We start from the raw sequence: 14,952 nt of genomic DNA, 5'->3' as shown, positions 1-14,952 counted from the left end.
TTTCAAGTAAATACAAAAGGTACCTTACCTTATTGTCAGGTATTGTTTTCTTATTTTGTTAACAAAGTTTTCTATTTTTATTATATCTGTCAAATATGAGAGGGATCATGAGAAAGATCAAGTATGTGAAGAATAATCTTTGAATGATGAAAATATAAAAGTTTCTCTTAACTTGCACACAGGACAACACAAGACTTCTGGAGGAAAATATGTGACCTCCACGCTGTTTGAACTGTATCACACACTTGAATTGAGTTCTTTGTAGGCTTTGCCCTGCTTAAGAAATGTGTGTCTTTGAGATATGCAGTGTAAACACAAGTTAAATAGTACCTTGCAAGTATCACACATGTGGAGCTTGAAAGAGTTTAAAAAAAAAGACATAATAAACTCACCACAGTTTTCACAGCAGATCCCCAATTGTCTCCAGAGCATCCAGAATCTGAAGGGAACAGTTTATAATAATCTTTACATGCAGAGTGTAACTGAGTGCGCACTTCGCCCTGCTGCTGAGGGTCTGGTTCCACAGGAAGGGTTAATCACTAACACTCTCTGACCAGTAACAACTCAGCTGTGCACATTTCTACCAGCAGGGGGGCGGAAGTCCACCCTCCCCCCACTCCCCCCCAACAGGCTCACCTGATCAAAAGTTCAATATCGCCAAATACTGACAGAAGTTACAAATGGAAAATAATCAGGTTTTAGTGAAATCCTAAAATGACAAAATGTTCAAAAGTGTCATTAAGCAGCTGAGAGAGATTACATCTGTGCCAAACTCACTGAAGTGAGGTTTTTATAAAGTCATACTTCCTAAATCTGAGCACAACTCTGCAGTAATGCCTTTCACCAACCTATTTGTGGCCGTGCAGTCGCTGTGCTGTCCTCAGATTTGTTCAGATTACCAGGACCTGGCCTCACAATGCATCTTTGTTACAGAAACAGATTAACACATCAAGTGACCGGAGGTGTAGGAGTCCCCCGCTCTCTTTTTTTCTCTCCTGTTTTCCCTTCTCAACCATTCTCCCCCGGGAACGCTGCCGACTCACATCTCAAGCCCCGGCGAGCACGATGGCCAGACGTTTTCATATGCAGTGGTATGTAACCACAACTGTCTTCTGTTTGACTAAGTACATTTGACCTTTTGTGACCCTGGAATATTGTGTTTGTCTGTTGTAGCCCAGAAAACACTTATTCATACATAGCTGTGTTTCATAGAAGTATAAAATATTAGGGTAATTGTCCTTTTTAATGATTATGTGATTGTGGAAAAATTTAAAGATCAATTTCAGTCGATTTATAAAAACTGAACTCAGTGTCAATCCAGATGTGTGGATCCAAATACATTGATAACAGCTAAGTAGAAAACATATGTGACATAACTGACCCTCCTGTTAATGTATTCTTAATCATTTTAGATATCTGACCACATTGGCCTCCAGGTTGATCGCTGACACTGCTGGTGGTTTCCTTCATGTCAGGCCACAGTCAGCCAGCAGGCCGGCCAGCGAGCAGCAGCGATGACAGTCACGTACTCCCGCAGGGTTGCTGATGCAGGTCTGGGAACCTTCTTTCACCTGCTCCTGCGATGGAAAGGCAGCATCTACAAACTGCTCTACAGAGAACTCATCATCTTCACACTGCTCTACTACTTCTTCAGTGTTGTTTATAGGTACTCACTTGAGAGAAAAATACAAATGTAGCATTTGACGTCTGCGGGGAGAGTCAATATTACAAGAACCATACTGGAGTTTTTATTCAGATATCAACATAACAACATATTTGATATTGATATTTATCAGCTGAGTAGAACAATGCTCTCTGGTGGACAACCAATGTAAAAGAGTCACTGTTTTTCTGTTCTTAATTTAATGCTACTTATTGGTTGATTGACTAACGCAATATACTATTGATAAGCCAATATCTGCTTATATATATATATATTTATGCCTGGGCTGATTTGTCAGATTTAATTGTGATATTGTTTAACAGTATTCATACAACATATACGGTTTTAAAGCTGTTTTATAAAGATGATGGTTATTATACCACATTATGCCAGTGTGACAGCAGCTGCCTTATGGCAAGTGGATTCGAACTGGACAAAATGTAGAGGAAATCTTAGGATAACAGCATACTGATGCCCTAATGACTAAAATATATTTAAAAACAAAAATGTATAAAATTAAATTATTTTGAAAATTCTATTGATTTAGAATGTTTTTAATCATTGAAACAATTTTATTACATTTATTTCTGTTGTAAAGAGAGGCAGGCTGCGAGAGGGAAGGTTTTCTTGTTTTAATGAGGTATTGATAAATTATGTTAGATGAGAAAAATAATAAAATTTGGTACTTTAACAAGAAATATATGTTAGATAAATAAAAAAATATTATAAAACATAAAAAGGATCTTGTTAAAACAAGAACAGATGGTATGTTATGATATCAAACCGGGGTTTTGTTTTATCAAGGTCTGTTGCGTCTGTACCTTATGAATTGTATTGGACCATAATGTGTGGAACTATTTCTTTTTACAGGTCTCTCAGTTATTAATCTGTCACAGACTCATGCAGATGTTTTGTTCTCCAGGTTTGTGTTGAGTGATGAGCAGAAGAGGCTGTTTGAGAAGCTGGCGATATACTGTGACCGCTACGCAGAGCTCATTCCTGTCTCCTTTGTGCTGGGTGAGTCGGAGTTGAGGGTTTTTTTCACTCTCAAAGTTGATTGCTAATCCAAACATGTGCAAACCATCACAATGCAGGCCGTCATAAATTCCATAATTTTTAAATTCCTTGTCCAGGCTTCTATGTGACCTTGGTCGTGTCCCGTTGGTGGGGCCAGTTTGAAAACGTCCCCTGGCCGGACCGCCTGACAGCATTGGTGGGGGGTCATGTCCGTGGAGCCGATGAGGCCTCCAGGCTGACCCGCCGGACTCTGATGCGATACGCCAACCTGTCCGGTGTCCTCATCTACCGCTCTGTCAGCACAGCCGTCTACAAGAGGTTTCCCACCATGCAGCACCTGGTGCAGGCAGGTACGACTTGGTGATGAAACCACTGAAACGCACTGTTCAATTCCTCCCTAGTCTCATCCTGTACAACACAAACACATCACAAAGCTGCTGGCCCCGTTCGTACAGAGTCGTGAAGCCAGTAAGGTGGTGCTATTGGACCAGTGTGGCGAAGGCTCAGAATCTGGCTACATCCACACTATTACATTCTGGTTTTCTAAAACTCATCACTGCTGCTAAACCAAGACGGTCCAAGAAAATAAAATCCTTAAAGTCAACAATCTGCTTTCCAGTGTGTGTGAGAAGTTACATGATATATGCTTTCAGATGCTTGAGCATGGACGGTGATAGTTAGGATGCGTGGCTGCTTGTGTGGACGTGATCGTTTTGATTAAAAGCACTGTTTTAAATCGCCCTCTAATGTGGTTGAACTGTTTGTGTGATACAAAGTAATAAATGGTGGTGCAACAGCTGAGAATAAGAAGTGAGGGAACACAGAGAAAGCAACTTATTTTAGGATTTCTCGGCTGATATCATTTTGGCCTTTATCTCCACACTGCGTCTGTCTTTCAGGATTGATGACGCCCGAGGAGCTGAGGCACCTGGAGGACTTGCCCTCTCCTCACAACAAGTTCTGGGTTCCCTGTATGTGGTTCGTCAGTCTGGCTCTGAGAGCTCGGTCTGAGGGTCGCATTAACAACGACGTGGCGCTCTCAGCCATCCTCACTGTAGGTGTCAGTCTCTCCTCAGGCCTAAGGAGCCTGAACGTCTTCGTTTATGAGAAAATACTTACTCTGAAACTTTTGTCTTTAAATCACTTCTGTGTGTCCTGTTTTCTCCTCTGTGCAGGAATTGAATAGTTTACGGGCAAAGTGTATGAAGCTGTACGGTTATGACTGGATCAGCCTGCCTCTCGTCTATACTCAGGTTCGGTTGATACTCTGTGCTGCAGCTACACAAATAGATTTAGTCGTTTTCATTTTGTGCAATGATCATGCACCAGGACAATAAATGAGCCTGAAATAGACCGATGGTATCTGCTGCACAGTAGGATTGTGTTCTTACAGTTCTTACATCATCATGTACATTGAAGTATTAACTGTGTTTAATCAAATTCGATGTTTAACCAAAAAGCTATAAAATTATGAAAGAGAAAAAAAATACATAAGTTAGTACAAATAAATACACAAATTAAGAAATACAGTAATAGCATTTTTCTTGACAAACTGTTTTTATTTTGTTATTTTTCATGTATTTAATTATTTACAAATTTGTGAATTTATTTATATTTGTTTGTCTTTCATATAAAACAACTCTTTCTAGAGTTTCCATCACACAGGTCAAAAGCAAACCTCACCACACTTACAAACGTACAGTACAGACCAAACATAAAAAAGCATAAAAAAAAAAACATCCATAGAAAACCACAAGAAAAAGAGTAAAGATTTCCCCTGAGGTTGCTGCAAATCCCTTTCAGAGCTGACATGATTCGTTTAATCAGGTGGCGACAGTGGCCGTGTACAGTTTCTTCCTGGCTTGTCTGATTGGTCGTCAGTTCTTGGACCCAGCTCAGGGTTACCCGGGTCACGATCTGGACTTCTACCTGCCTGTGTTCACCCTGCTGCAGTTTTTCTTCTACGTCGGTTGGCTGAAGGTGAGGATTGTCTGTGTGATCCATCACAGTGAAACGTTATCAATCTTTTCCACCTCTGAGCTGTGTGTCACTGAGGCCTTTTTTCTTCTCGTCGTCTCAGGTGGCGGAGCAGCTCATAAATCCTTTCGGTGAAGACGACGATGACTTTGAAACCAACTGGCTTGTTGATCGCAATTTACAGGTCTGGATCTAAATCATAGACTGTGTACAAAGATGGATGATACGGTGGTTTTCCAAAAGTGAAGCCAAAGTGTCCCCACTGGTGGCCGGTCGCAGAGTAGATCATAAATCCTGCTTCCTCCATGTTAGTGGACGGGACCTGGGCCAAATCTAAATACATGTAAAATGACATTTTCTCAAAGATGTTTTCTGTCATTTTAAATAGTTCTTCTCACACTGGTGTATGTCCAATTTTGTTACATTTGCTTTATTATTGGTTAACTTAGACTTAATTAAACTGACCATGATACCACGGCTCCACCCCCCTGATCACAACTGGACAGACTCTGGCTTCAAATCCGATCTTTAACACATGATGGCGGCATTTGTATCCAGATCTATTGGCTCCATAGGAGAAGTGGAGATGAGTCGCTTATCTTTATTTAGTCAAAACACAACTATCGGATATTTGCTTTCGGTCAATTGTAGACAGTGTTTGTCTTGTTCTACCTGCCGTGGTTTTCCCCAGGTGTCCTTGCTGTCTGTGGATGAGATGTACGATAGCCTGCCACTGGTTGAGAGGGACATGTACTGGAATAAGTCTGAGCCTCAGCCTCCCTACACCACTGCCAGTGCTGAACACCGCAAACCCTCCTTCATGGGCTCGGCTCTGGATATCAGGTTCAGTAACGTTTTTATAACCTGTCAGATGGAAAATACTGATATACTCTGTCATGTAACCATGTGTGTAATCTGAAGCAGTGTTCCTAAGGAGGAGATGGAGTTTCAGACCAATCTGGAGCAGATCAAGGAACATGAAGAAGCCAACTACTCCACCCCGCTGCTCGGAGGGTTGGGTCGTCTCCTCGGTGTCCAGTCCCCTAGCTTTCCTCGCTCTACTCGGGTGTCTTTATTCCGCCGCCGCCGCCCTGGAGCTCCACTGAGCCGCTTTCCTCTTTACCTACACCCTGAAGCTCCATCAACACCAGGTCAAGTCCGCCAGCCTTTGAACCAAGAGCGAGATCCGGACTATGCCTTCTCCAGCATGCCCCAGTATGACAGACCAGGTTTCTACAGCTGTCCACAAACACCCATCCACTGCGTCCCCCCTGCTGTGCCTCGCCCTCGACCCGCCCGGAGAGCCCAAAACGAGTGGGACCGCAGCTGCAGCTCCCTGGCCCATCCAATGGTGGGCTCACAGCTGCTGCCCCCTGACACCCCAGGCCATGTCCCCCAACCTCCGTCCTCGGCTTTCCCCTGGTTGAGTGAAGATGGCGGGAGTGCCCCGACCTTCTCCTTCCCCGACCCTCCACCGGAACTCTGCCCGATATCTAAACTCAGACCAGGGCACGGCCTGCTGTCTCGCCGGCCTCCCCCTCCTCGCCTCAATCTGGAATACCTCCCCATGTCCGACAGCCATTCTGGACCCGCGAGTGCTCGGGCTGCAGGAAGCGGAGGAGAACGGGTGTTCTCGTTCAATTCTCCCCCTCGAACAGCCGCAATAAATCCCAGTAATCCCACCAGCAGCTCTAGCAGCATTAATGCAACAAGCACCAACAGCGCTGGCCCGACGGGAAGTCTCTGCAACGGTACAAGTCACACTAGTTTTAGTAACCATGGGAACTTCAGCGCCAGCACGAGGGCAAGCAACGGGGGCAACAACGGTGGCCTCAGCAGCAACATGAACCCTGCCTCCACCACAGCGTCATCGCCGCAAGAAACCAACCAGCAACACTCGCCCAACGATTCAGGAATCTCACTGGCTGAAGGGGACCTGCTGGGCGTTCTGGTGGATGGCGGCGTGAAGAAGGCGGCAGGAGGGCAGGAACAGGATTGAGGACAGACGGTGTGACGGTGTTTCTGTATCACATGTGGGATTTAAAATATCTCACACACATGCACACACAGGTCCTGAGCTATGTTCCTGTCAGAAATCTGGAGCCCTACACAAGGCTGAAAAGCATTTGTCAAGTTAACGCTGGGTTAATCTCTACTTCCGGACAAACTGTTACAGAACAATTAACTTGCTTGTGATGCAAAAAGCACCTTATGAAATTGAACCGTCCACATGTGAAGGAAAAACAAGACGTACTTTGCAGTTTCCTACACTCAGAGGCAGGAAACCAAGATGTGTGTATACTCTTTAACTCTTGTAGTCATATTACTGTTTCCGTCAGTGTACTCTTCAAATATAACTTTTCACGTTTATCATTTTTGAATAAAAAAATAAAACCTTAAATTTTTTTGCAAACTCTATTTTCCTATTAGTTTGTGCTTACAACTCATATTATATATATATATTATATAAAGCGCCGGCAGAGAGAAGTGGTCTGTCCAACTAAGAGAAAACTCTTACGTGGATTTGAACTGTTTTGCCGAATCAGAGCCTCCAGATAACTTTTAATATAATTCAAAGAATGAATGTGTCAACAGAATCTGCAGTAAGGATGTGGTCAACATAATGTGACAGGAGGGAGTAACGTTTCCAAGGTTCATAAAGTAAGAAGCACTGTCTGTGTCTACATGATCTGTGAACAGTCAAAGAACTATCTGAACTGTCTATCTGAACTCAGCCATTTAAAAGGAAAGTGTATGTATCAAGTTTTTCAAATACAAAAAATAAAGAGATGTCAGGTAAAAAAATTAAGTATTTCCATCTTTAAGAATGGTTTAGACTGATATCTACACAGGGACCAGCTCCTTTGCCACTAAGCCCTCCATGTTGCATCTCCATGTTTCTACAATAGCCCAGAACAGACAAACAGAACACTGGCTCCAGAGAAGCTGGATTCTCCAACTCTTTGGGGACGTGAGGAACACAGGGGAGGGGTGTTGCAATCTGCAGCTTCACCACTAGCAGCCACTAGTCCTACACACTGGTCCTTTAAATTGTTGTTATGGCCACAATATGTCGGATGCAAAATATATAAATAGAACACACGAATGCATTAATGTAAAGCTTGTTCATTCTTTATTCTTACAAAACCCTCCTGGACTAGTTTGTAATATGGAATGTAACAAGGAGTGAGGGAAGCAGCAGTCCAGGTTACACAGAGATCTATGGCTTTTCCAAACATACAGTATGTAGTTCATTTCAGGGTTTGGGGCAGGTTGGCATGCAGAGGGGAGCAGGATGATCAGTGTAGTGCAGCATTGTGGTTTAATTGCTTTCCTCAGCCATGGTGTGTTTGTCAAAGAGGTACTCGGCCATGCCGTTCTGAGGGGCTCCCATGCGGCGCAGGTTTGAGATCCAGTCGGCAAGCTGTTTGATGGATTTCACCTGCTCGTCCAGAAAATGGGTTTCTATGAAGTCACACATCTGGGGGAAACACAAGACAGAATATTCATGTCAGAAGCAGAGAATCGGTTCTTCTGCAGACTTCAGTTTTTGCCTTTTTCTAATATTTAATTTGGCTTTAATGTCTTTTCAGTATTTAACCGTTGATAGCATCTGTCATCGCTCAATTTAAATGTCTCCATATCTCATAGTACAGCGGCTGACATAACCACATACTTATGTTTATTTTGTATGATGATGTTGGGATCATAAAAATCATGATTTTATCAACAGCTCAGCCCCTTGGTAATGAGTGATGGTCGTATTTATGAGCCACGATCACATTTCATACTGTGAGAACAGAACACAGAATTTAGCTGATTTTAAACACAGAGCAATTGATCACAGAGCGGGCAGAATAAACAGAGGTTGAATGGGCTGTCTGTCTGTCTCTCTATGAACAACAAATTTGAGTTTAAAGTCCGTAGACATCTAGGAGAAGTACATGTGTGAACACAGCAAGGGACCCCCCCCGCCGCTGGATTCACCGTGAGTGGGTTGATGAATGAATAAAAAAAAGAAAACAATATATCTCCCAGTGAAAAGCCGTCACAAACGTAGACGACACCGACAGGGATGTCAAGAGAGTTTGTGGGGATAAGAGCTGAAGGTGTTGGGGTGCTCCACTCTGCTGCAGAGATCCACTGTTTTGTTTTTACAGCACATGGACACTGGCATCAGCCCTCATCACCATAAGCTCTCTTGACATCTTCGTTTGTGTCTTCTATTTTGTCATCAACACCCCGGTGAAACCTGCAGAGGATCTCCTGCCTGGTTCTCACATCAGCTACTTCAGACATTCTGCACACTTCATACTAGGGGGCCACAGAGAGAAAGTGTGGAGGCACTCACTCAGATATTTACGTTCTCACATACAGCCCCTGCAGAGAATGTCCAGAGGTTCAGTGTACTGTGTGTCTGAAAGTGGCTTAGGTATGTCCAGGACAACCCACTCTCACATTTAGGTGCCCACAACATGAATCCAAACACTAACACAACAGGAACATGACGCAGCTGCATCCTCTATCCTTTCGACCTTAGTCTGCTGCTTACATGAGGATCCTCGTGTTCTGTAGCCATTTTCTGCAGATCCAGGAGAGATTGGTTTACACTTTTCTCCAGCTGCAGGGCGCACTCCAGAGCCTCCAGGCCGCTTCCCCACTCGTCTCTCTCAGGTTTCTGAGGCACACATAAATAATTCAAGACAAATCAATAAATCGGAATGTGTTTTTTTTTTTTTTTTTTTTTTTTTTTTAACTACTAACTAATGAATAACTTTTTCATATGGTGGCACTTGCAGCTTATTTAACAAACACTAAAAAACATTGACACTAAAAAGGCCTTTGAGGTGAAAGATTGACCTTGTGATTCGAACTACCCGGCTGTGTAAAAAATAAGTAATTATATCAAACCTTGACGTCCTGCAGAAAGATCCTGCCTCCCCTCTTGTTCTGCATACACATCAGCTTCTCTGCGTGCTCACGCTCTTCTGTGGACTGTGCGCGGAAGAATGTGGCAAAGTTTGGCAGGGATTTATCATCCCTATCAAAGTAATACGCCTATAGATCAACACAGGGAAAGATGAGAGAACTTGGTTTTCATCACAAACATCACCGAGCAGATAGGATGCGCATTCAAGTGCTGGCTTGATCACATTTCTTTTGAAAAAGAGAAAATCTGCACAACTAAAGCTCCCATTACCACCAAAAGATTTGTTTACTGGATATGAGAGTTGTTTCCATTTTTTTATTATTATTATTTCTTACCATTGAGAGGTAAACATAGGAGGCATACATCTCCAGGTTTATCTGTCTGTTAATGGCTGCCTCGCAGTCCTGGTGGAAGTTTTGTCGGACTTGGGAACTCATTTCTGTAAAAATAACAACAATGAATAAATGAGTCAGGTCAAGTTTAGGGCAGATCATAATTGGACCGGTACATTTTGCAAGTAAAACAAGCAAAGACCTTGACAGGTACTAGACACCCAGCTGCTGCAGTATGAGTTTTATCATGAACTACAGAAAGCTGACAGGGCCTGATGATGCTTTTCTCCTGCACCATCGCTGTCAACATCACCTGACACATTTCTCTTCTCACCAAACTTCAGCACGTTAATGGAAACATGCACATTGGTGAATTCACTTGTAGTGTGGTTACTATGGTGCAATATTTAAACATAAGTTTATTAGGGGTTCACGAGCAAAGGGGCTTTAAAACACTTGCCCTTGAGATTTCTGCCCAGACTCTGATGCAGTGAGTGCAATTACAGAACATGTTTTACATTAAAATGGTTTAGTTCACATGCAGCAGTATCTCAGGGGAGTTCCCCTCATTGAGAAAGAAAGTGCTACTCCAGGGTAACTGCAATGGGGCACCGCCCAGTTCTGGAGCATTGGACACTTTAAGGGAGACATACTGTCTTCATGTCAAGGTGAGTATGAAGGTTATATAAATAACACAAATATGATAAGAATAATAATACCATTTTTTTACAGAGCACTTAAAAATCCAGATTGCATAGTGCTTTGGAATGACTGAAAATAAAACTAGTCACCGCTTTAAATATTCACAAAGACATTAATAATATATTATTTTGCACCTTTCAAAAAACAGTTACAAATGAAAACTTTAAGAGAAACAATTGAATACAGTCAAAAAGCAAACAATGAGAAACAATTCAAACCAATTTGAAGATGACACCGCAATAGAGTAGATGCAGAAATAAAACAAAACAAACTCAATGAAGTGGAACATTAACTCTGTTAAACATAGTTGATTCAGGTTTAATTTCTCCTCTTACTAAAGGAGACGTGATGGCGGCTAACTTCAGCACATGCTAACAGATTAGCTTTTACCAGTGGACACCAGTGATGAGACCGATCAGCTGAGCATCCATTGTACTCAGCACAGCTAGCTAACTGCTTACTCCATCAACTACATAAACACAACCTGGCAGCAGCTCACTCATCCACACACACAGCACAACACAATACGGCACAGCACAACACAATACGGCACAGCACAGCACAGCACAACACAACACAACACGAGCGGACAATCTTACCTGGTGTGTTGATCAGGAGCTGCTCACACAAACACGTGTAGAAATAGGATGTGTTCGATGCTGCACAGACGTGAGCGGACGTTTGTAAACGCTGGATGAAGCCACGCCCTCAAGTTTCACTGATGCCTGCGTTGCCAGGTTTGACGGAATCAGGGAGCAAGGGTCTAGAAAACTCGGTTATTCTATAAACACCTTGTGTTTTGGATTCTTTGAAATTAATCTTCAATAAAAAGTAAAAGATGCCAACTTTAAAAAGAACCGGGATTCATAATGTGAGCTACAAATTCACCCTCGTATATTAAGTAGAGCAAATGTACTATTAGCACTTTATGTGTTCTATGCAGTGTTGTGCAAAAGAACGCGTTCATTGAACACGTTGACTTTTATTAGAACGATGAACTGAACGCAACTCAATGACAAATATCATATTGTAGCGTCCTCGCGTAAGACGACAGGAAACTTCTGTCTTAAAATCCGACACTCCTGTCATCCACCACTGTATTCTTCACTCCCCGTCCTCATTCACCCTTGATACGCCAACTCATTGGCCTAGAACTGTCACGTGCCCCACCCCTACCTGTTTACTGACCCTCAGGACATTTCAATACTTTCTCCTCAGGAGAGATGCTGTCTAAAACGAATGCTTTCACCATGTCGTTGCTCAGTAACCGTAAAATGTAGCCAAACCAACTAACTCGACTTCGCACTACGTTACTCATCACTCATGGCACACATATATAGACCAAACAAGCAACGTATTCCAAATGTTTTCTTCTCTGGCCATTGTCTCGGCTCAAAACCGTAGTTGGGAGCTCAGCTCGCTGGCCAAGGCCGGCCCTGGCAATGTTGGCGCCCTAAGCGAGATTTCAAATTGGCGCCCCCAACATACACACGCAAACTGTCATGCATCCCCAATAACTTTTGGACTGTAAACAGATGCACACACAGGCAGACAAATTTGTAAGCTATAAAAAACAATAAAATATATAATAAAAAATATCGAAAGAGTCCTGTACTGATAGAATATCATGTCATGTCGACACAAATAAACATTAACGATGTCCACAATGGGGGTGATTCTCACCTCTATATTGTTCTTTCTTCTCCTCCACTACTTTGCGATGCTTTCTGAATTTTGTACCTGATAATTTAATCTTTTTTTGATTCATCTTTGACTCTAACCGCAGTCTATCACCGCAGCTTGTACGTCAGGGACACACCTGAGGCGGAAGAGCAAATTCTGTGCGAGCTGCCGAAGACTGTTCACACAGGGAGCCATCCAGGAGGATGTTTTAGATGCTGGCTTGCCTGTCCACGGAGCCACGGGTGGTGACATCAGCAAATGCCCCTACTATGCTGCCAAAATGAGTAGGTTTTTATACATCTCTTTGTAAGCATCATGCTGCTATGAGGAACTATTGTGAAATGAAATGAGCTCCCTTCTTTTTTTTCTGTTCATGCTGAAATAAAGTGGATTCTCTTGGTCTGACGTTTTCGATTACATCTTTATAAACAACCTCATTAGCTTCACACTACAAACCCTATGGGGTGGGAATGTTTTTTGAGAGAAGATTCCAGATTCATTCAATAGATTGGCACTCAGTAGAGCTCAACAGAGCCTTATAGGTTCATCTCTGATCCATGCAGCTTGCTTCTTCCAAGTTGTGTGGTTATTGGTCCAGTAGTTTATTACATAAACCTGTTGACTGACAAATCAGAGATGAAAACATAACCTCCTTAGCAGAAGTAATAAAACCTCTACCCATTTATCAAGGAAATGTCACAAACATTAATAATTATTAGAAACACAACAGGAAATTAAAAGTAGTTGACGGGTAATTTTATTTTGGTTGACTTATCAATTCATTTATTGAAAGCTTATTTCGCCCTGCTACTTAGTCTATAGGGTTTTTATATTGTGTTTTATTTATATTGTATATATTGGTTTATTTTTGCTGTGCACTGATTGCTGGTTGTACATCAAATTGCCCTTGAAGGATATTCAAATGTTTCTTTAATGGACAACTTTAGTTAATCACTAGCTGCACAAACCAAGCTGGAGCAGCAAGAGGAACCCAGCAGCCTAATTCTTGTAAGGCATACGAAGACAAGGTTGGAAAGTACTGGGTTATTCTCTAACATTAGGTTTTTAAAGTATGTTAAATCATCCAGTATCTAAAAGCCAGAAATAGATAAGGCTGTCAAATATATGTGTAAAATACACAATAAAGTGTTTATCAAAAGCAGCATAAACGGACACAATAATTTGTCCATCTACTTAGTGTGCTTAGTTCCTCGATGGCAAAATACTGAACTCTTAAAATTGGCAGGATTTCTCCTATTAATTGCTAAATATCTTACACTTTGTAAATTTAAATTAATTAAATATAAATACAGGAAAAATTTAAAAAGAAAAAAAAACTGCGAGCGCATTCCTGCGCATTGGGCTTCTGCGCATGATGTGCGCAATAGGCGCAGAATGTGCGCAGTTCGGTTCTGCGCAGGATGCGCCCAATGGGCTTCTGCAGGATGTGCGCAGTAGGCTTCTGCGCAGGACTTGCGCAGTTGGCTTCTGCGCAGGATGTGCGTTTTTAATTTAATTTAATTTAAGTTATTGTTTTTTATATTAATTTTAAATTACTTTTTTTTTATTTTTTTATTTTTCATCATCATCATCATCCTTTCTCCGCGCTGGTTCAGGGGTAAATGACGCCGGTCTTCACAGGTGACTGACCTGCAAGCCTGTAGCCGCCACCCCCCACAGGAGATTATGTGCTTGTGTGTGTGGCTGCGGCGCTTCCTGGTGTCTCGTACCACACAACTTGGTAGAAGGAAGCTTCATGGATCACTATACGGCTCTGTCCATGTTAGGCCCGCCTTTCTCATTAGCATAAGGACACTGAAATCGAAAAATAAAAGTTGGAATAAATAAATAAATGTGGAAATAAATAAATAACTGTGGAAATAAATGCAGAATTAAATGAATCAATGTCTTAAACTTATTTCCACATTTATTAATTTATTTCCACATCTATTCCAACTTTCATTTTCATTTTCAGTGTCCTTATGCTAATGAGAAAGGCGGGCCTAACCTCAGTCTCGAGCAGGATTGGTCAACTGAGCTACACACACACAGCCCCTGCGCCCCGCCACATACTCGCTCAGAGACACGGGCAGTGACTGAGACTTGAGCTCTTCACCGTGAAACAGCCGGTCAGTGACTTTGTAGAACAGTGGAAACACAGAGTTTCTCTGGTCACATCTGCTCAGAGATCAGCTGCTTCATGATCAGAGCAGAAGCTGCAGGTGGTTTGTACTGAGCTGGAGTTTCTGTTTCCTCCTTCTCCTCTCGACTCGCTCCTTGTGCTCAGTACAACACCAGAAATGACGCTCACAGTCAGGACTACCGACACCTAAATCATCCCAATAAAAAATAACCTTAACTAACCCTCTGAACTTGAACTAGTTCATTTTAAGTGTGAACTGGCTCAACGCTGCAAACAGCTACTGGACACCAGTCAGCATTGAGAGGCAGACGTAGGGCTGGATCATTACACTCTTGTGACCAATCCTGCATGAGACTGCGGTTAGGCCCGCCTTTCTCATTAGCATAAGGACACTGCAAATGAAAAGGAAATGTATCAGGGAATAAATAAATGTGCAAATATATTTAAGACATTTATTTTGACATTTATTTTGGTATTAACAATTATTTATTTTTTTCTGTATTAA

At 42.2% G+C, this 14,952-nt stretch overlaps 2 protein-coding genes across 2 annotated transcripts; one reads left to right on the top strand and one right to left on the bottom strand.

The window, feature by feature from the left end:
• The first annotated feature begins 1,514 nt into the window (after nt 1–1,514).
• On the top strand, nt 1,515–6,656 carry best1 (bestrophin 1). The gene is made up of 9 exons (XM_053426137.1): nt 1,515–1,666; nt 2,586–2,680; nt 2,797–3,030; nt 3,580–3,734; nt 3,856–3,933; nt 4,508–4,660; nt 4,761–4,841; nt 5,349–5,500; nt 5,582–6,656. Exons 1-9 carry the CDS (start codon nt 1,515–1,517, stop codon nt 6,654–6,656), a joined length of 2,175 nt encoding a protein of 724 aa, XP_053282112.1.
• Nucleotides 6,657–7,773: 1,117 nt separating this feature from the next.
• On the bottom strand, nt 7,774–11,328 carry fth1b (ferritin, heavy polypeptide 1b). Its single transcript, XM_053426138.1, has 5 exons — nt 11,221–11,328; nt 9,923–10,026; nt 9,569–9,715; nt 9,210–9,335; nt 7,774–8,138 (listed from the first exon to the last, which is right to left on the bottom strand). Exons 2-5 carry the CDS (start codon nt 10,022–10,024, stop codon nt 7,980–7,982), a joined length of 534 nt encoding a protein of 177 aa, XP_053282113.1. The 5' UTR covers nt 10,025–10,026; nt 11,221–11,328; the 3' UTR covers nt 7,774–7,979.
• Between the last annotated feature and the right edge of the window lie 3,624 nt (nt 11,329–14,952).

The sequence above is a fragment of the Pleuronectes platessa genome, chromosome 7, assembly GCF_947347685.1.
Source record: "Pleuronectes platessa chromosome 7, fPlePla1.1, whole genome shotgun sequence".
Lineage (NCBI taxonomy): Eukaryota > Metazoa > Chordata > Actinopteri > Pleuronectiformes > Pleuronectidae > Pleuronectes > Pleuronectes platessa.
This window is presented reverse-complemented; position numbering and strand designations above follow the sequence as displayed.